This window comes from Talpa occidentalis, unplaced genomic scaffold (genome assembly GCF_014898055.3).
Source record: "Talpa occidentalis isolate TD23 unplaced genomic scaffold, MPIMG_talOcc4v2.1, whole genome shotgun sequence".
NCBI lineage: Eukaryota > Metazoa > Chordata > Mammalia > Eulipotyphla > Talpidae > Talpa > Talpa occidentalis.
Window position 1 is genome coordinate 149,174,982 of NW_026555331.1, and position 23,043 is coordinate 149,198,024.

General features: G+C 43.1%; 1 protein-coding gene across 5 annotated transcripts in view; it reads right to left on the reverse strand.

Moving 5' to 3' along the window:
* Positions 1-23,043, reverse strand: part of TPK1 (thiamin pyrophosphokinase 1) — a 240,503-nt gene that overhangs the window by 113,382 nt on the left and 104,078 nt on the right. For all 5 annotated transcript variants that reach the window (XM_037515134.2, XM_037515150.1, XM_037515142.2 and 2 more), the window contains one exon: positions 8,935-9,030. In XM_037515134.2, the coding sequence (XP_037371031.1) occupies positions 8,935-9,030 (96 nt within the window). The remainder of the gene's footprint in view (positions 1-8,934; positions 9,031-23,043) is intronic.

Consider the following 23,043-nt stretch of genomic DNA (forward strand, 5'->3'; position numbering starts at 1 on the left):
TGGCAAAAAAAAAAAAAAAAAAAAAAAGACCAAATGCCACCCTGTACACATTTCAAGTTTGTTTCCTAAGGTCCCTATTTTTCTCCTCAAATTCTTGATGGAGAAAATAACTAAAAAATTGTCCTTTGAAGAATCTTGTAATTTGTTCTTTTATCCTTCATTGCAGCTGCACCCAACCATTGGACTATTTTTCTAAATTATCTTAGGACTTTGCATTCAAAATTCTTCAATGACTTACCATTATCATAGATCAAAACTGAATTCTTTATCTAGATTAATTCTTGACCTAGAGATCCCTCCCTGTGCTGGCCCAAACAACCTCGCCCTGATGACTGTGTGATGTCTCCTCCTCGGACCCACCCACGTGCACCATCTCTCGAGTGTTTCTTCGTTCACACTCAGACTTCCTGCAGGAATTTCTGAAAACACGTCTATTTCCAGCATCCTGGTGAGGACAGTAGAGGACAGTGACTGAAATGCTTTTTCCTATTTACTCAAGAGCAAGGTTTGGAATTTTTTATTTAAACATTCCAAAATTGTGGTTACAATTACAATGCTGACTTTCTGCTGTCCTGAGTACTAATAGCTCCTAAATTAACTGGCCCATAGATTCTCAAGTCATCACAATGAGACACCCAGAGATGGGACATTTTCCCCATATAAACAAAATAGTCATATGATATATATAAAGATGGAGAAATGTTATTTTTCCTTCCCATGTAACTAAACCAAGCAGTGGCCAAGAACAAATTTGCCTATATTTACATTTTGCTGGAAGTGAAGGAATAAGGAAGCACACAGGCCTGGGTGGTGGCCGTCATCACATGATCTCATTCTATCATCCCTGCTGCAAATGAAATTCTGTGAAGAGGGCCTCCCCGTGGCTCAGCGGTTGAGCACTGGGTTGCAAAGCTGCCCGCGGCCTCTGTGGTACCGGTTCGATCCCCGGCTGCTCCCCGGCCACTGGAGGAGGGTCCCACATGGCGCGCAGACCTCTCCTGCCGCCCGCTGCTCCCCTCAGCAGTGTACTTCGGTCCTTCTGCCTGCTCTGCTCCCCACTCTGGCTCTGGTGAATCCTCTCACCCTCCCGCGCTTCTGACTGTACCCAGTGCTTGTATAAATAAAAACAAACAAACAAATAAATAGAAAATACATGCCTCTTTAAAAAAAAAATTCTGTGAAGAGTCGGGAATACATTTGTTAAGTGAAATGACACAAAATCATGGCCTGTATAAATAAATAGCATGGATATTATCAAATATACGGAAAGGGCCTCCAAACTTCTCATGCTGTCAGGATATGAAGCCAGTTCTGGGAAAAGGGTGTTCAAATGTATTCATTCTTTCTAAATCACAGGGGTGTGGGAAATGGAAAGCTGGCCATCCATGGCTCAGAGTGCCCTGATACCTAGCATGCGTCTCCAGCACAGAGGATTTTCAGTGTAAAATGAAAACTCAAAGAATTATTGGTATCAGGTTCAGTATCAATTAGTTACTTGGAAAAATAGTTTGAAAAGATATTACAATTTATGTTATATAAATGTTTCCTCACAGAAACTCAATGATGGCTTGCAGATGAGTGAAAAACTTCAAACTTGCATTCTTGATCAAGAAGCACTCGATATTTTTCTTTCTGGCTAAATATCCCCTAACGCAAATGATGTCACCTAGAGTTGAATATTTGAAGAAGTACTGACCCATCATTTTCCCTTTTCTGTGGAGCTGGGTGCTGACAAACCCAAAGATGGAACCTCTCTTTCTCATTCTTAACTTTTCACAAAGCAAGTCAAAAAGAAACAGTTTCCAGACCCACTTGCAACAGACATTGGTAAAGGATGCTGTGCTCCCAGAAGATTAATATTTCTGCACTTGTGATCATTTTTAGTAGCAATTATCATGATTCTTTTTCACGCTCCAATATTTCTTGCTTGACTTCCATCTTAAAATAAGTCTTCGCTGCATCCGCTTGCCCCAAGTGATAAATGAAAGTCTTCCTCTCCACGTCTGAATGGATTAGATGCAGCTACTTGTAATACTTTGGGTGCATTATTTTCCCAGTGTTTACTGGTAAAAAACTCTCTTTGCTTTTCACTGATTGGTTTATATTGGTGGTTGTTCTAGTGACATGTTCAGGTTTTGCAACCTGCTGCAGTAAGAATAGTTTGAGTTAATTATCCCCTTTCTACCTTCTGGGAGAATAAAGAACATTTTGATTGCAAATTTTGCACTTGGTCATTAACACTCTGGTTTCTGGATAAGCACTGGCCCATTTTATAATGCCAACTGAGAATGTTAAAACTGTTCCTAGAGTGACATTAATTACCTAAAGCCGATTTCTTGCCATGTAGTAAGCCTGCTTCAGCTAACACATGTATACAATGTAGCTGATCACCCTTTCTTCCCAGGTTCATACTGAAGTTGTAAGATGCTATTTGCTAAATGTATTCGTAGCCATGAGCAGCTTAGGAACTGAGTCCAAACTGGAATAATTTCCTTCCGTTAGATGGATGCTTTCAAAAAATCACAATACTTGAGGTCAATTTTATAGGTATTGAAAATCTCTAGTGGAAATGGATAAGGAAAGAGAATGAGTATCAAGTCAGTATAATTTGAATTTAGATATTCCTGTTTCCAAATGTGTTCTAAAATATCTTGATCCAGCTGTTCATAATGGAAAAATACACATTCACATATACATTGAGAGAAGGCTGATGCAGCTGCAGGAAGCTGTGCGTTCCTATTTATCCTCCATGCATCTGGATATTAGTTTGCTACCTGCTGTTATGGGCCAGCATGTTGACCATGGAACTGCTGCTGGGGCAGCAGGTGATCGTGGAAGCTGGGAGACTCTGCTGAGAGGAGCGGTGAATGCGAGGTGGGGGGGTCCATCTTCCCCTATATGCAATGCAATTTTCTGATATCTAGCGCGCGCGCGCGCACACACACACACACACACAGAATGTATCTCTATGTATGTACTTCTCTTTTCCTGATTACTTAACTACCAATGAAAATTAGCTAACTACCAATGATGTGATAAGTCCCTGTAAGGTGCAACATCATTTCAATTCCTCAGTCATGAGTTAACACTATAAGCAAGTGATTCCACAGCAGTTGCGCGCTGGGTTGTGAAGCTGCCTGAAGCCTCCGCAGCACCGGTTCGATCCCCGGCTGCTCCCCGGCCACCGGAGGAGGTTCCCACATGGCGCGCAGACCTCTCCTGCTGCCCGCTGCCCCCCTCAGCAGTGTGCTTCGGTCCTTCTGCCTGTTCTGTTCCCTGCTCTGGCTCTGGTGAATTCTCTCACCCTCCCGTGCTTCTGACTGTACCCAGTGCTTATATAAATAAATAAATAAATCTTTAAAAAAAAAAAAAAAAAAAAAAACTACGGAAAACCATGTCATCACAGACAATCATGGGCAGCCCCACATGTCCCATGTCCTGCTCAGACACACAGAAGGAGAAGGGAAAGTCTTACAACCTGCTAGGTAGTTTCTAGATGCTCTGCTCTACATCCATTGCTCTTAGGCAAGTCCTTCAGATGCTGTTTCCTCCTCCACCTGCAGTTTCTGCATCTTCACACTGCACCAACTCAAAATAAAATAGCCTTTTCCTCAGAAGGTCAGTGTGCCTCCTACAGAGGGACACCAGACCAGCCATATCTATAATTCTCAGTATTAATAAGAAATTTTATCTGGCAAGTGAGTCATCCAACTGAGATTCCCAGTAAGCAGATAAACTTAGCCCTTGTCCCTGCGCCCATAAAAGCCTGCTCCTTTTCTGGCGGGGATGGATTAGGCTGCCACAGCCTCTAAGGCAGTAAGCTTTTTATATCTATAGCGATGTCTCCGGAGTCACTTCAGAGCACTGGGTGCATCTATTTCCTCTTGTTGCACAACACTATAAAGAAGATTGCTGGTCTCTAAGAAGAAAGAAAAACAGAGATGTGAATTTCTCTGGTGAAAGTTTCTCCAAAGTGATCTAGGAAACAGCCTGCCTACTTCATACGATGCCTGGAGATCTTTTTCTTCTCCTTGCGTCCTTGTCTGATAGTATCTGGCACAGCATCTGTTCCAGAACCTGAACATTTAAGTAGCTACTGTGCACTCAGCAAGAAGAACGATGCTGGTTATAACTAAAATAGCAAGAGGTGGTTGGTGCAAACAGACTTACGCGTAGCTGATTGTGTATGTGTGTATCATGTTACTCTCCAGAATTTCCGAAAAATTACCAATTTAAACCTAAAACATTCCTTTGAGGTAGTTAAGCTCAGGCAAGAGAACTGCCATGAAAGCCTCACAGCACCTCAACGAGCGCGCTGACGCGGGAGTCGGCTGGCACTGCTTTCAGGATCGCTTCAAAGAGGTTGCCAAGATTTATTCTTGTCAAGTTCACCCTGGTAATGGTCGCTGAGACAATTTCTACATAGCCTCCTTTTTTGGTCTCAACTTCTGCAAGTAAATTAGAAATTGGAAACAGGGCCCAGAAGTTATAAAACACCAATCAATGAAATGGAAAAAAGTGTTACATGAATCATGAAACCATGTTTAATCATATGAAATACGCACCCCCACCTGTGCCACATAAAATAAAGGGAAAAGCCAAAAGTGATCCACGTGGTCAAGTAAGAGTGGCCATCTCCAGGGACTGTCAAAACCAAAACAATTCCAAGTATGACGACACAAACACTGGCATGGTAGGGTAAGCCTTGTTAGAGTTACAGCAGACGACTTGGTAAGGTTTATCAACCTTTGGCGAGCCAGCTACCAAGGCCCCGTGCAAGTGCACGCACACTCATTAGCTGCATTTTACGGCCGGCCTGCTGTGTGCCTGGACTTTGCAGGATGTGGGGACACGGCAGGGAACAACCACGTACACTTTCCTGCACACCGGGGCCCAGTGAAGGACGCTGTCATAGGAACGGGTGTCTGGGTACAGGGGAGGCGGGGTGACGAGTGCATGGAACAGACAGAGCGGGGCAGGCATGCGGACTGCTGCATCAGGGCGCGGGAGGCAAGGGGACGGGGGTCATTTCATATAGGGTGCTCATGGGAGCCCTGTCCATGAGCTGCTATTGCAAATGGGAAACAAAATCCCTTTATTTCATTTCCTCAACTGAAAAGTTCAAGTGAGAGGAAGAGTCGAGTTCCAAGCAATCTATTAAAAGGGAAATCTCTTCTGAAGAGGCCAGTGAGGGCGCTGACTACGGTCTGAATTAGGCTGTGGTGACCTGCACGTCCGTCTCCGTTAGGTGGGAGTGACGGTGGCCATGGACTGACGGGCCTGGAAGGGGGGCCATACAGATGCTGGGTACCCTGACTGCGAGCAAGCCGGAGCTTCCACCGTCTACCCACGGGAAGAAAGTCTGACTCTGGAGCACTGAAGCGGATCTCGTACTCCACGCCTCAGTGGGCAGAAGGCACAGGGCACCTGGGGCAGATCTCAGAAGCGGGGGGCACCTCCCTGCATCTCTCCACCTGGGTGAGGTGCCACCACGGCCGGACAGGGCAGCTCAGCACCTGGCCGGATGCCATCACTAGACATGCTGGCTCCCTGGGAACAGGGCACGCGGAGGCTGCCCCTGGGAAAGTGCAACATGTAAAGGCTGCACCAACCAATTTCAGTTTCTGTCACAAGGATTCCTGAAAGACGAGAGGAGAACACGTCCAAGAGACAACGCCATAGTGAGCCCATAGGCTGGGCTGTGAACTGTGACCAGTTTAAGAGTTTGCCTCAACGCTGGCTAATTCCAAAATCACATTACTCTCTAAAACTGATCACAAGAGCAAAAGATCACAATGTATTACTACAGGCCATATAAATTAATCAAAATATTTTTATAAAATATAAGTCATGTTTTATAAAGGTAAGTATAAGATTTTATGTATTTTGTAAGTTACAGACACGACACAAAATGTCACAGATCATGAGCGCTAAGACGTGTCATGGTACATGCCAGCTAACACCGCCTTTCCTGCCATGTTATTACTGAGGACTTCCTGCGTGCCAGGCACTCCCTGGTGCTTTGCCTTGCAACCTGTTGTTCTAGGTGGATAATTATTTTGACTTTTAATGAGGAAGCAGGCTCAAAGAACTTGACTCACTTTCCATGGCTGTGCAGACGGCAGTGTTGGCCCGTCCTGCACTGGACACGCCTGCCCCACCACCACGCACTGGAGTCCAAGCAGAGGCCTTATCACCACTGGTCCCAACAACAAGACGCCAGAGCAGGGGCACATGCAAAGGCTCAGAGTGTCTACATGACAGGTGAGGCGCTCCAGGATGATCCCTGGAACCGGCATCAACATCACTGGAAATGAACTTACTTATAAAGAAATAACGGGGAGACAGGCTGAATAAGAGCTGCCTGGGAGGGTGTTCACGGTGAGCCACAGGCCTGCCATCTGCCTGCGCATTTTAAACCCCACGCCAAGTACATCATTCCCCATCTTAAAACTCTTCTCTTTCCATGGGTTTGTGGGTGCTGCCCATCCTCTCTGGGCATGCCAGCGCTTCTCAGACACAGTCTCCCCTTTGCCATCCACCTCCTGTTTGCTTATTAGGCTTGTCCACAACGCCGCCCCTAACTGCTTTCCTGTGTACCCCCACGGAGCACGGCGAGGACAGAATGCTGCCGAGCAGCTCCGAGATGCAAAGTGCTGCTGTTAGATCGTGGGCATGACTCGACCCCACCTTCATGGGCTGGACGGTCACACCATGAGCCTTCAAGTCAAGACCTGCGTACAGTTAATGGAATCCCACAAGGATTGTCTAGGAACCTCAGTAGCCCAGAGCAAGGGGAGGTTCAGGAAAGCCCTCCCACAGGACACCAGGAGTGCCCTGACATGTGGGGTAGTCAATGGCAAGAAAAGCATGAAAAAATAGTCAAAAGTATTCAAACAATTCTAGGCAGAAGGGACAAGGGGTGCAAAACCACTTGAAGGTGAGAGAAGAGAGACAGGGGTGCATTTGAAGAAAAGGAGTTTAAGTGAGGTTGGGTAAGGGCTGAGCCTGGCGTGCCAGGGTCGGGCTATCAGGGAGCCACCCCACCCCCACGACTCCATTCCCCAGAAAGAATTCACCACTGGGCATGAGGAGGCATTTGGCTGGCACAACCAGCTGCAGCCCCTTCAGGATCCAGCAAGGCAGGCCCCCAAGGATGCCCTCGCTTCTGGCAGCCCCCGCCTGCCCGTGACAAGCACAGTGTAAGCATGGCCTGGCCCTCTCCCCAGGCAGGAGTCCCCGGCCAGGCCCTGGGGCCTCGGGCCACCCACTGGCCTCCATCGGGTCACAGGCACCCGACTGCCCTCCGCCCCCGGTGTGAGGCTCCCTCTGGAGTCTGGCCTGGTAGAATCTGAGACTCAACTATCTGTTCTGAGATTCAGTGACCAAACGCTGCATCAGACATTGTCAACTGGAGACAATCCATGAGACTCATAATTGCATTCCCAGCTTTCAATACTTTCAAGAGAGGAGATGAGAAAACTGAAGCACAGTTGTAAAGATTTACAGTCTTTTTTCCTAAGAAACTCGAAATCAGCTATCTTGGGCGAAGCAGATAACTGTCAATGGGCTGCGTTCTGTTTTCATTAAACACATTTAATTATAGCAATTTGTTGCTGGAAATAGCGCGATGCATTTGGAACAGTTCAAGCTACAACAGAGATGAGAGATAGTCGCTCGATGACTTTGTTGAGTTTGCACAGTGAATTACTGGCCAATTATGATCGTCAACAGGGCTTTTCTACTTCTCTTTTCTTCTTCTAGAACGAATCGGTAAACATGTACTAGAAAGAATTGGTGATAAACTCTTGCTAGGACGTGTCTGTCAGGTTTCCTCTCCAACACTGGGCCTGTCCCACCACATGGGGACGGGCCTCGCGGGTGGTCCACGGGAGCCACTCGGGCTGATGCCACTCGCTGCTGGAGGGCAAGGCAGCAAGGACGTGCCTGCTCCTCTGAATGCAGGTGGTGATGGTGGGGAAGAAGTGTTTCCTTCAGTCACCCCTGGGCGGCAAGGGTAAAAGTGCAGCAGGGGACAATCAGGGAAACCAGACTGAAGCCCAAGCCCCCTGCAGACTGAGGACAGAAGAGAAGCCAGTGCGAGGCCTGGGTGAGCTGAGTGGGAAGCCTGTCCCATCTCCCTTGGTTTCTGAGGTCAGGATAACACGCCCCTTCGGTCACTGGCCCTCTCAAAGGCACCCTGATGCACACGGCGTCTAAAACCGCCGCTTTGGGCATGGATCTCAGCCTGGCCCACTGCCCCTGCCAGGGAAATCGAGGCGAGGCCTCCTCAGGCAGTATTGCAGCTTTAGTGTTGTTGATCTTCATGAAACATAAACTTAAAAAATTTTACAAATCACTTCTACAGGTATCAAGAAAATACCGTAAAGCATAATAAATCATAAGTTGGATGTTAGCTAATGAATGTGATGAAATGCTTAGGGACTAGGTGAAAACCATTATTGAACACCTTGAAGAGTCCACAGATGCACAGACTCAGCAACAGACTCTCCTGATTCAAAATTTTTAAAAATTGATAATCTGTAAAATTTTGTTGATAGAAGAGTGCGTAGCGATGATCCATATCTAGGCCACGTGTGGTTTGTCCACACAATACTCCAACCCACAGACAAAGCACACACGCACAGAGTTCTCTCTCCAAGGCCACGGTCGGCGCGAGATGAAGCAGCTACTGGCTTGAGGCCACAAGGAGCTGCCATCCGCCCCCTGGCCTCAGCGACGCGAGGCATCCTACTTGGCACACACACATTAATGTTTGGCACGTAAGTACAGGTTTATTAGTTCTAATGAAAAAACTGGACAAGAATCCGCCAGAGAAGGAAATGGCCATTTCAGATTAGCAAAAACTTTAAATAGGATCTTTCTTGTCTTTGGTAGTAAGACTCTTAGCCACCACATAGATGCATAGCTTACCTGTAGGCCTTTCTCCTCCACCTTATGTTGGAGCACCTGAAGGCACTTGGTGAAGTCAGTATGGTCCTGGTCAGGGGTTGCGATCAGCTCACATCCCTGTGTGATAAAGGGAAAGAGAGCGATGAGGTTGGCCTCTGCCATGACCAGGAGCTCTGCAGGTAAAAGGGATGTCAACAGGCATCCCGTCGCGCTTGTATCATGCCCCATCAGTGGAATCATGACCTTATCCCCCTATTTTTACATAACAGTACATCTCAGGAATGATGTTAGCATATCACAGTAATGATCTGATTACGGCAATCATCTTACCCAAGAAAAGTAGAGATTATGCTGCATTAATGGTCTTTAAAAATCACAGCTATGATGATATTCAAGATTAGCATAAAGACTTCAGTACAAGTTTTATAAAATGCATGCACAATGAAATTACCTGGAGGTAAAAATGGAACTATTTCTTAAAAAAATCTTTGATTTCCTCAAGTAGGAAAACTTAGCACTCGTATATACTTGAATGGAAAAACTAATATTAATATGGAACTAGAGGTAAAAATACATTTTAAGTAAACCAAGTTAGCTATACAATCCCTTCACAGCATCATTTCCTTCCCACATAAGAAGCAGCATGGAGAATAATGTCCACATAAATTTATCTCTTGGACTATCTTTTGGACATAATGAAGTGAATTTATAAGTTCTTTGCTCCTTCTACAATAGACACCTTACCTAGTGAAAAACACTGAAACACTGAAACAGGTTTATAAAGCCACAAAGGTGCCGGCTGGTTGGCACTAGTAAACTTAGGTGCCTAAAGAAACAATATTTTTGAAGTGACACCTTTTCCTCCAATGTCTTAAAGAGGCAAGGGATGAAAAGCCAGAACACAATGGGGCTTTCGACTTCTTAATTCAGGAATAAAACAATTCTTGGTCTTTGACAAACAGCTGAGTAAGGGAAAATTCCATACAATCTAGTATATAAAGTTGCCACTCAAAGAGTTTTCAAGGATACAAAACACCCACACTGCCTCTTAAATTATTCCAACAACCATTCTCAGTAGATTTAAAGGTTCTTCTTTAACTTCAAGGTCTCTTTAAATGTGCCAAGCTCAACCTGTGCTAACTTCATTTATGACTGTCCTACAATGTAGTGACCAAAGAAAAAATTAATTTCTCATCATTCAGAAATATATTATGTCCTAATAGATGTACATGCCATCTTTACAAGATCATCAGCATATACTTTCCTGACCCAAGATGGATACTGAGATTTACTATAATCACCGATCAAGGGCATAAAGAGGTTGACTTGTTCCAGGTTAACACTCCTAAAAAATAAAGAAGGCGTAAGAAGATATCAGAACAGGGTCTCCCTGCTTGCACAGGGGTTAAAGTCTCAGCACTAGTCCTCCCCTGGTGGCGCAGGCAGTTGAGCACAGTGCTGTGAAGCTGTCCGCAGCCTCTGCAGCACCGGTTTGATCCCAGCCAGCCGGCGAGGGTCCCAGAGGGCACGGCAGACCTCTCTTGTCACGCCCGCTGCTCCCCTCATCAGTGCATTTCGTCAGTCTGCCTGTTCTGTTCCCTGCTCTGGCTCTGGTGAATCCTCTCACCCTCCCAGGAATCTGGCCTGTACCCCGGTTCTTGTATGTATGGATAAATAAATAAATCTTTTAAAAAAAAAAAAAAGTCTCAGCACTATCAAGCTCCTGCCAGCCACTGCAGCATGACTTTGATCCCAGGCCGGCCAGGGAGCTGACCCACATGGCACAGCAGACCTCTCCTGTCCTGCCCGCTGCTCCCCTCAGCAATGTATTTCAGTAGATCCACCTGTTCTGCTCCCCACTCTGTCTCTGGTGAATCCCCACAATTCTGGCCCACACCCAAGTTCTTGTATGCATAAATAAAAATATATCTTAAAAATGTGCACTAAATGTTGCTTGTGGGCAGCAATTATGCCCCCCACAACTATTTCCAGATCAGTCCACTACAGAGAAAGTGTTTGATACATGTTTAAATAACATTCTAGAGTGGTGAAAAATGTGCGCTGGCAAAAGAGGCAGGAAAGTGTGCCATGCTAATGCTACATACAGCTTATGTGACCACAGGCAAGTGTCTCCCTGGTTAATGTTGCAAAAGGACTAATCACTCAAGCAAAAGGAAATAAAATCAACAGAGCAAATAGCACTAGCAATGCAGTTGATAATGAATGGGTCATTGCCTACCCTCAGAGTTATTCACACACCTAAGACAAATCCACAGGAGAAATGGGAGCCAAACAGAACCCAAGAATAATCTATCTAGTCCCATGATAACATTTTGTAGACTAAGAAAATGAAAGCAAGAGACTGAAACTGACTGGAGGCCAACTAAACTAGGAGATGCCAACAGCATCTCCGGGGACGCTGCTCTGTCCTCCTGCCACAGGGGAGCACATCCCCAGCATGAACATCAAGACTCACAACCCTTTTAAAGGGGGCCAGGACCCTGGCGTGTCCCACACGTGTGTATGTCAGAAAACTAGGGGACCCAACATGTCTTACATTTCCCACTGTCCACCCCCCAGTTGAAACTGAAGGGGGGGTGCCTCAGAGGTGAAGCAGGGACTTGTGAGCCTAAGACTTGGGGAGACATGGTTCTCCCGATGGACACACTGTCCCGCCTGCCCTCTCTTCTGTGGTCCTGTTTCCAGACAAACCCTGTCCTCGAAATTGAGAATTGATTTTGTGAGGTCAACACTAGACATGAGAAAGGTCATAGCACCTTCCAGAGGCGGTTCCCCAAGGACAGCTTGAGAACAGCTACTCACACGAGCAAGGCATGAATAACATCTCCCTTTACCTCATCACTTAAGGTGGGCACACAGGAAGGCTTCTGTCAAGATGTGGCAAAAGATAACCAGCGATGACAAATTCAACTATTTGTACCTATTCCAGCAACTTATGGAACTAACGCAGGAGATTAACAGTTACCCCAGAGCTTCTTAACAGTTACCCCAGAGTTTTCACAAGTTAAAGGGACTCCAGTTCTCATTACGGATTGAGAAGAAAGTCACTGGAAGTGGAAATAACTCCAGAGCTTTTAAAGCTTTCAGCACTCAGAAAGGAGGCTGAGAGACAGAATGCTGGCTGTGTGCAGGACAGGGCCTTGCTCACCTGGAGACAGGCCCTCTCTCTGTGTCTGAGTCTTAGGGTAGCTCCTGAGATAGAAAGGTGAGAAATATGAAGCTGCAGAGCACTGCTGACAGGGAATAACATAAAGCTCACTGATTGCACATAAATACCTACCTATAGGTACCAATAATACAAGAGTAAGACTCAATTTCCTGGAGTCAGAAGCACTGGGCACTATGAAAAATTTCACTGGAATTGATGTTTTCTTTAAAAAAAAAAATCCTTCACATTCATTATCTAAAGTACCTATGAGGTATTAAAGCTGTGAGATTAGACCAATTAAGAGTAGACCACTTCCTAATAGTCTATCACATTAATTCCTAATACAAATGTTATTTTTTACATGAAAACATATGGAAACCTTTCCAAAGCATAAACCCTTTATATATCTGACAGTCCTAGATGTCAGCGTGGGAGGGGAAACTTCTGCCTAAACCATGACTATCTTAGACTCTTAGTTTCTGACACAAACTCTTTTACGGTACAGTTATTTTCTGAGCCAGCAGGTGGCTCCAATCTCATACGCATCTTTCCTAGGTAGTTTTGGTGTTATACAAACAGAAATTTAAATAAGGCAAGCATTTGGTTCCTGTATGAACACACTACTCTTTTCAAGCTGGACTGTTATTTTTAAATATTGCATCTTGTCAGTCTCTTAATACTACAGGGTGGAAGGAAAGACCTGCACTGATGTCACAAGCCTCAGTATGTCTCAGTGTCAGGGTCTTCTGATTTTGTGCTAACCTAAAAAGAACCTTGTATAGATAAGAAGCCAGATTCCCCACCCTACCTCCTCCAAACCAAATCTACATGAAAGGAAATACAAGAACTGAGTAATTTAGAATAATTAGTTTACAAATGCTGGTTCAGTGTGTTAAATGGACCAGTATTCCCCATTAAGTCTCTCCCATACTATAAATTAAAACTAGAAAAATATGCATGTAATTATAAATCCATTAGAGAGGCCCAATCAACTACTCTTTAGGTATCTACTATGTGTCTACTGCTTCAGTAAATATTGTTTACACACACACACACACACACGCGTGCGCGCGCACACACACACACACACACACACAGGAATACTACTCAGCTATAAAAAAGATAAACTTGTCATTCCTGACCACGCGGATGGAATTGGAGAGGATAATGCTAAGCAAAATAAGTCAGAAGGAGAAAGACAAATACGAGCTGGTGTCACTTTTATGTGGAATATAAAGAGACACAACAAAGGGTCAGACAAGACCAAATCAATAATAACCCCTTGACATCTGACTGAAAATGGAGGCATCCAGAAAGGAGGGTGGCAGCAGAGGAGGGGGGCCCAATGGTACACTGGTGGTGGCATGGTGTGAAAAGCGACATTTGTAGAGATTTGAACCTACAACCCTCAGAGCCGATGCAGCAATGTATACCTACTTTTCCAGTAACATTATTGAGATGGTAAAAAAGCAAATCAGTGTTCAACATATTTTTTAAAAGAACATGAAAAACACAGATACGTGATGCATCTGTGAGTTGCAGAATCACATGGGCAGTATGACCACATTTCTATCAAATATAAAAACAGGCTAATTACCTATTTGTATAGTTTAGTGATACTTTTGTCAAATATAAAGAAATGTAAAAATAAAAAATTTCAGACTTAACCATGAAGAAAGGGTCACTGGAATCTTCAGTTGTATCAAAGATATTTCTTAAGATTAGGTGGCAGATATGTATGTATTATTTTTTATACTTCTGTACATCTTTAGCATTTCATACTATTTTAATCACCTAGCATGCATTATACCAAGAAGTGGGGAGTGTTAAACTCGTTCTTGTACCCTGAGTACTGACATGCATTAAACATTTGGTAGGTCATTAAACTGAATCCTTTCTGTATCTCCCACCAAGCTGGAAATCTACAGTGACAGGAAATTTATAACTACTATAGAGACAGTCATTCCATAGCCGAATAATTCTATTAAAATTCTATTAAATTCTTGTATCAAGCTTATGTATATGTGCATGTATTGTCTCATTATACCCTCTTGGGATCATCCAAAATAGATTTTAAGCCTTCTTTTAAATTAGAATATTCACTTACTGTTTTATTTTCCTATATCCATCCCACTGAATCTGATTGTTAAATGGCTGTACTACCCCTGGCAGCTTCTGTGACAAGCCTGTCTTCCACATCACTAGTAAAATACTGATTAGGATAGGAGTCAGCAGACCCTCCAGGCTGGGTCCCTGACACACATGCCCAACAATACACTTTCTGAACCAGAATCGCTAAAAGACACACACACCTGACAAATACCGTTCTACAAAAGCAAGATATTTTATTAAGAAAACACTAGTATTCAACTATTAGAGTTGTCTTGAGTTCTACAGACAATAATTCCTCAAGATGATTAATGTCAAAATGACAAAGAACTTTCCAAAACTACTCTTCTCTTGGATTTTTAAAAGTTTCAATCGCAATGGTTCTAGGTTCATCAACAGAGCAGTTGTTCTCAAAACCTCCACATTAGAAATAGTTAATATGGAAGCACATAAGTAAGTATCTTCTTACATGGTATCCCGGATGCTATGAGAACTCAGAGTGCAGATAAATCATGTTATGAAGCTGTGAGATGCATTAGAACTTGGAAGGGAGAGAGAAAGGGCGAGAGAGTAATTATGAGATACGAGATATTCAACAAGTAAATCATTAGTTAGCTTTGGTGATAATAATCAAGGGCAAATAAAAGTCAACAAATATCTAATAACTAATTAATAAGTAAGTGAAGAAAAACATGAAAATTGAAACAAAGATTGACATCAATTGGGCACAGAATTTATTAGTTGCTGACTAAATATAATCTGTGACGAGAGAAACAACAACCCATTGGGTGGCTGGGGTTCCTCTACCCTCTAGTCTCTACGAAGACCACCACCGTCACTACCATCCCCTCCCACATCCATCACCACCTCTGCTGCCAAGGTCACCACCTACCCCAGGCAGTGAAGAAGTAGGTGAAGCGTGTGTTCCTTGTACAGGTTGTATGCGTTTGCTAAGCACACACAACAACAAAACCGCTTTTTTCACCACGGACTATGCTCCTCCTAGCTAGAAATCCCAGTATGAAGAAACTTGAGACCATCCTCAAAAATAGCATTTGTCTTCAACAGAAACTGAATTGAAGACTGAGCTCTTCTGCATTTATCCAACAACCCACATCAAAATCCCTACAAATCTGCTGTTTAGAAAAGCGTGGCCAATCAGACAGCTTCCCGTTCTACTTCATGTTATACAAGTCCTGCCTCTTATCCTCTTCTTTGAAATGTGGAGACAATATGAGACCAGTTATATCAAAAGTTGTTGAAAGATTTAAATAAAGCAAAGTGAAACATGAAAGCTGATGTTAAAAAAAAAGTAACATAAGGTAAATTAATGCTTAGTATCAAGATGGTGGTTCTCTAGATTGGAGGTTAACAAGAATAGAAAGAGGCAAACTTATTTAAGTAAACAGAAGTAGTATTTCACCTATCAGGGAGAATACTCACAGAGCAAATGAATAAAAGAGCTGTGCAACACCTCACACTCACACACAGACACACACACACACAGGCAAAAACTCATGCCTGGCAAATCCTCACCCATCACTTTGGGAACACAGCAGACTCGATGCTCCTCAAATATTGGGAAAAGAACACTAGTGTTTCAGTGGCTAGGGCTGGACTGGCCGTATCAAGACTCAACAGGAGTTTTCTGGGCAGACAAATGATAGATGAATTAAAACCATGTCTCTGCTCCTGGGACTACTGGTTCCTAATCATGAATCTAGCCCAGAAGAGCTACACTGGCGCTGTTTTTTTCGGATTGGATTGCTACCTCAGCCCCAAGGAAACAGAGTAACACTTTGTTTTAGGGCATTGTTAATTCAAATTTTAAAATGGGATGAATCTGTAGCTAGTAAATTAAAATCCAACCAAACCCGAATGCCACCAAAGCTGACCCAGTCAGGGCCCATGAGTCACAAGTGTACCCTGAGGTTAGCAAATGCAGGAATAGAAAGCACTACCTAAAAAAAATCAGATTACATTTGAATGAGTTGTAATTTATTTCCTTAGAGAAAGACAAATGACAAGGGAACAATGAAAACCAGGGTCTTAGGAAAAACTTAGCAATAGTTTCCAAACATGCCCTGTTCCAGAACATGGCCAATTTCCAACACTGCTGACAACTGCAGCCAGAGGAAACACAACAATGTGTGCTCATAATATAGAATCCTAATCACAGTGTAATCACAAATCCCCTCGAAAGGACAGGTGTTCAGTGTGGTACACACATGCTTTTTCTCTAAAAACGGTTCAAACAATAAGGATATGGTAAATGCTTAGATTAGCCAAATAATCTTATTATTAACCAATTTTTATTAAGTGAATTACGAACTGTGTGCCTTATACCTATTAAAATGCCAACTCCATGAAGCCACCCACTGTGTCTTTTTGTTCCATACTGCACCCCAGTACAAGAACCCAACAAAGCATGCATAGGTAGTGAATATTCACTTTAGGATAAAGTTACTTTCATTTTATTTGTTTTATGAGGTAACCATTGGCTTACCGCACTGCAGCTGATTCAGAGGTACAGCTTCACACCTAGACTGTCACCACCCCACGCCCAGCACAGGGCACCCACAGTCTCCGCCACAGCCCACTTATAACCTGAGACAAGTGACTACTCTAGACAAGGCATCGCTCCATTGCTCTATAGCTGTTTCAGGCTTTACAGACCACATTCTCTCCCAGCTACTCAGCTCTGCCTTTAAGCAGAAAGTGCCCAACAGATAATAAATAAATGAACAGGAATGACTGTGTTCAAATAAAATGTGAATTTCATGTAATTTTCATGTGTTATGAAATATTGCTCTTTTGATTTTTTTCTAGTCATTTGAGAACATACAACCCTTTTTTGGTGTGGCTGTTGTACAAAATGAGCTGGTCGGATCTGAGCAGTGGCTACCGCTCCTCAGCCAGCCCCGTGCAGGCCCACAATTAGTTTTTCTGATCATAATCAGTAAGTCCTACAGGTGTGCAAGGAATTTAACACAAGGCAAAAGGTTCAGAACTTTGAAAAAAATCTCTCCAAAAATCATGTTCCTTTTCTATACTGAAACTAATATTAAATAAAGCTGCTACTCAGATTCCTTGTAATCGTGTGTATAAAGCCCTGGGCACACGATGCACACAGAGCAAACGCCCACTCAGTGTCTCAGAAGATGCTAGAGAAATGCATGCAGCAGTCACACCACCTCACATCCACATTTCCCAGAATGAGCAACATAATACTAGTATTCTCCAAAGAACTTTGTGTAGATGCTTTAAAAAATCAGTTTTGAATTTACTGACAACCTAAAAGAAATTATTACAAGGCAATGAGTATCAATAATCAACCTAATTCCAAAAGACCAATGTGAAAGTCATTAACTGTCATACTTGCTTGCTTAATTTATGGCTTCCCAATAATTTAACGAACATAGGTTAATGAGTTTTTACATTTAACATTCATAAAACCTATGAGGTTATACTATGCTGACTCCTCTAAAACTCTTTAATGGGAAAGAAAACAGATCACTTGAAAAACATTGTAGTAAGATAGCAATTGCTATTTTGTGTACTGCTATTTTCTGTACTATCTGCAGAAAGAGACTTGGTCACATTAAAATAAGGTGTGAACCTATGTTGTAAAACAATGTTACCAAAAAATAAAAAATGAAAAGTAGTGGAAAAAACTAAAAATCTTTTAAAAGGGAAATTGAAAAATTAGCAGTCTTTTATTGAAGTTGTTGCCTCATAAATAAATTATACCTTTCTTCAGTTAAAAAAAACAAATAAAAAAACAAGCAGCAAGGAGTTAAGTCTGATGAAAGCATACTCAAATTTTCTATGAGCTTATTTTTCATTTTTGGTCAAGTTATTCAGTGCCTGTCTATCTACGTAGAACAAGAAAGGACTTGTGTGAAATTGTCCTGCAAGATTCATGAGGTCCTGAGACTTCTGCAACTATATGGACTGAGTTTATAAGGTTAAGGACTCAGAGTGTTATCCCCTTAAATACATTTGAAAATGTATTTGGAGAGACTGGCACAGTCTCTCACCTAGTATAATTAAATAAGTAATTGCAAAATCACAGATGCTTTTCAAAGAACTCCAATTTTTTTTCCAGCAAGAGATAAGCAAATTCTCTGGAAGAAAATCTGATATTAAAATTAGAATCTATTGAAAACTGTCTTCCTCACTGTATTAATACTATTAATAGGAATTTATACTATCAGGAAGTATGAACATTTTGAGTTCTCTGGTTCATATGATAGATTAGTCACTTCACATAAATTATGTTCTTGGAGGGGGTGGGGAAAGGAGGGATTGGGATCAAAATAAGGGGGGTGCAATTGTATGGGGATTACAAAAATAAAAAAATTTTAAAAAAAGAATAAAAAAATATTATGTTCTTGGATCCCCACACTAACCTTATAAGGTAAACGTGGTTATCACATTTTAAGACACACAGGCTGAAGTTCAAAATAATAGGTCCAAGTCACACAGCTGACAGGCACACCATATGTGATCATAAGTCCTAGTCTTGACCCATCATGCTCTGCATGACCCATCACTCCTGCCTCATTAAATCATGGGTATATTGGGCAGATTTAAGCAGAAAAACACCTCTACAATTTAAAATACTGATACTTTACTTAGGGGATTTTCTCCGATTTTAAATACTTGATAATCCTTTAACCCTTCAGTAGACATGACCCTGCCTGACTTGGCCTACAGAAGTAGTGCTTTACCAATGAGAGAATGTACTCATAGAATATATATTCATGCTGGCCTCCCCGGTGGCGCAGGTGGTTGAGCGCAGGGCTGTGAAGCTGTCCACAGCCTCTGCAGTGCCGGTTCAATCCCCGCCAGCTACGAAGATGCCCACATGGTGAGACAGACCTCTCCTGTCGTACCCGCTGCTCCCCTCAGCAGTGTATTTTGTCAGTCTGCCTGTTCTGTCCCCTGCTCTGTATCTGGTGATCCCACTCACCCTCCCACACATCTGGCCTGTAACCCGGTTCTTTCATAAATGAATCAATCTAAAAAACAAAAGAAGAATATATATTCATTCTATGAATATATAAACATATATTATATAAAATATATATTCATAGAATGAACAAAAACAGCAAAACATCTCTCTCTCTCTCTCTCTCTCTCTCTCACACACACACACACACACACACACACACACACACACGGCCCTCAGACATCTACAAGTGGGCAGCAAATGTGAGGTCATCCCGCTCTGCCCTCTTCTGCTTTCCTACTCATATTACCATTACACTCATACTCAGGACATAATTCATTTCTTCTCTGGCTATTAAACCACTATTCTGACCAATATCTCTGCATATAAGCGCGTATCTACTGACTTACTCGGAATTCAATTCTAGGAACGATATTACTGGAAAATAACATTTTCATAATTCTTGATATGTTGCCAAAGTGCTTTTTAGGAAGGAAGGCTGTAAACAAGGTATCTTCTTTCTATTACTATATAGGGGATAGGGAGGGAGAGGTGACCGGGTGAGGCACTGAGCTGGTAGAGCAGGAATCTGCACACACTTACTGCTTATGGCCTGTCTGCTCTGAGTTAATTTTCCAGCCCAGGGACACATCTGGAGGAGTGCAGGAGCCAGTGCTATCTGAAGACCAGCCTCAGCACACTGGGACAAGCTTGAGGCCACGTATCCAGAAAGGTGATAGGGAGCTCCAGGGGCTGGAGAATGTCCTGGCAGCAGGGAAGGCCTGCTTATGGTTCAACTCTCTTTGTTCAACTCACATAAAAAGCCAGCTGGAAATGAAATGTTAAGGCGGTTTCTTTAAGATGTTAACCCCTTGTCTTCAAGATTGCCAGCTGTTTGATTAAAGTGCACTTTAAAGATTCAATTCCTGTCTCTACTTTATTAGCATTCAGTGGTGACAGGTAGCTGAAGTCTGGTCTTCCGGTTACATGGGGATAAAAAATTTACACTTTTAAAATACAAGGAACAGTAGGGAAGATAATCCATCATAAATTTCTCATTGTTGATTTATTTAATTGATGGGCTTTCTTCCTCATAGTAAACAAAACTCAGTTTCGCTAGGGAAAAGGCGACTTCCGTAAGAGAGGAAGAAAAGAGACAGTTCAGGTGACTGAAATGTGAAGCCAGGCCCGGAAGCAGTTCAGCCAGTTGAGGACTGAGGAGTTTAAGGACAATAAGAAAGAAATGGACACTTCTGGAGTGGAAATGCTAATTAATAAGGAAAGACAATGCTGATCAATAAGGAATACATTAAAGATCATGCTTCAAGTTGGAGCTGAAAACATGAAATATAATTGATCCCATCGTAAGAGAATATTGATATGGATTTTTTTTATTTTTGCCAATAAGCAGTGGTTAGAGTTTTACTGGGTTTTAAAATTCTAGCTCCTACTCATTTGTCTCCCCTATTCATTGCTGAAATCATCTACCTTGTATACACACAGATATACCCTTAAAAATAGGTGGCGAAGATATAATCAAGAGTCCTCAAAAAATTGAATACATTAAATGTTAAATAATGAGCTTTTATAAGCATTCACTAAACTGAATTGACTGGAACTCTGTAATAAGAACTGCCTGGCAGGTTAAGAACACAGCAGGCACGGTGCAAAACGACACACTCTTGATAATTAAAGAGACAGATCTAAAATTAGCCCAAACTTGTTCTCAGATTTGCTTAGAAGGGAAATAGATAAAGTCAATTAGAATTTAAATGATTCGTGTTCCTGATACAGGTCTGAACAGAGTTTTTTCACTCTGTAGAAACATCGTCACAAAGAAGCCATTTCCAAGTTCCCCTTTATTGTATAAAACACGCCCTGGTAGATTGCTCCTCTGATTTTATTTACCAGCCTTCTAACAATATTTCTACTGTTCAAACTAAAAAGAATTTTTTATCATCAAACGACAGCCTGCGAGTAAAGATTTCTTGAGCAAAAGTGTCACATTATTAAGGGTTTCAAAACTCTTAAGTCGCAGGTTGCCGAACATAATCTAGTTTTCTCTTTCTGGGTTTTAGCTGGTGTATGAGAGAATAAACACGATTTAACCTTGTAGCAATTCTCCATTCAATCCCAAACATAAAGAGACATTCTAATCTAGTGTAATCTTCAGTGCCCTGAGTGTTCCAAGATAACCTTTCCTCTCAAGAGGGCACTGAACAAAAGCCGTCGAGTTCCAAACAAGATGTCACCCCTTCTGTGAATGGAAGGCTTTTTAGATGACGGCTTCCTTCCTAAAGAAGAGTCAGATTCCAGGTGGAGGTGGGTGCCCAGAAGAGCTGTCGCCCTCCCACATCAGGCTGGAGACAGCCATCCTGAAAAGACCACCTGCAAGGTTGGCTCTCGGCTGGCATCAGATCTCGTCAACGGTAACAGTTCTGTGCACTGATTTTAAAAGCAACTTTCCCTAAATGACAACAGGGGCTCCTCTGCCTCAACTCTGTACAAACAACATGCTTTATGCTGAGCACCTGGATGCTTTCCTTCTAGGAGTCTGGAATCTGGGTACGTGCTATAAAGAGGGTGGGGGTACCCCAATAAAACTTTGGACAAAGTCTCAAATGAACTATGCTGGTGGTACGCCCAAGGTGTTGCCACAATCTGATTCAGCAGATCCTATGGGGCTCCACAGGGGAGGAATCCAGACTTTGCCCTGGGCTCTTTGTCTCTTTGCTGATTCTCTTTGGACTCTGGCTGAAATAAACCAGCCTGAGTGAGACTCTATGCCAAGTCCCAAAGCCCTCCCAGAGAATCACCAGTGTGGGTCTGCTACTCCTAAGCGGCCTGTTTGGCCACCATTTTGTTAAATCCTAAAGGAGGTCAGAACGCCCCTTCAGTTAGGTACAGGAGCCCAACCCTGCAAGGTCCTTTTCAAATCAAACAAGAGCACAAAGCTGGGTCATGCTGGGAAGGCTCTGCATCATGAGGTATGACCAGGAACGCCCGGGGGCTGAGGACCGATGATATATAATAAAGGACTCCAGAAGCTGATCAGTGGAATCCTTGTTGATAAGACTGAAATCATGCCTGGGAAATTAGGGCATGATCTCAATGACAATACCTAGTCATCAAGCAGGTGAGATGTATCTGGAAGGCAGACTCACAACCCCTGATCTTCTACATTCTTCCCCTTTCCTTAATCTCCTTCCCCTTTCCTTTTGCTCCTCCCCCTTATGCTGCGTATCAATAAAATGGCCAGGATCTTTCTCTTCAGCAGCATCCTGCATTATGTAGCCTGTTCCACGACTCCCATTTCTTTATCAGTGTGGTGTTGCCCGATGCAACACACCAGACCTGGGGATGGCCTTATGAATCCCAAAACAGAGCTAGAGAGACTCTTCAATTAGGATCTGACTAGGCATCTACTGACTAAGCCTAGGATACTAAGTCTAGACCTGGGGGTGTGCTCTTGGTCTGGAGCTGTTCCTTCACTATCACTACGAATCATCAAAAGAATTAGCCTCCCACAGAGCACTCTACCAAGTGGCCCTAGAAAAAACAGGATCCCGTGGGGCTTGGAGTGTGAATGCCAAAGGTAGCCTGGGTAGGTACTGTTGCTTAATGACAGGACCATGTAGTAATAGAAAAGGAACGTTAAACACACCAAGAGAAGGAAGCCATATCACATGAGCCTGCCTCACACTTGGTTTTGAGACACCCGGTTCACTGCACTGGGTCGTGGTGTGTCCTTGGCCTGCACGTGGCTTCTGGGCCAGAATGCTTGTTAGGATCCCACTTGAACCACTTCCAAGCTGACAGTTAAGGGAGCTTGTCTCTCTGTGCTTCCATTATCTACTAAATAGAGGTAATAGCCCTAAACTAATCAAGTTTGTTGCCA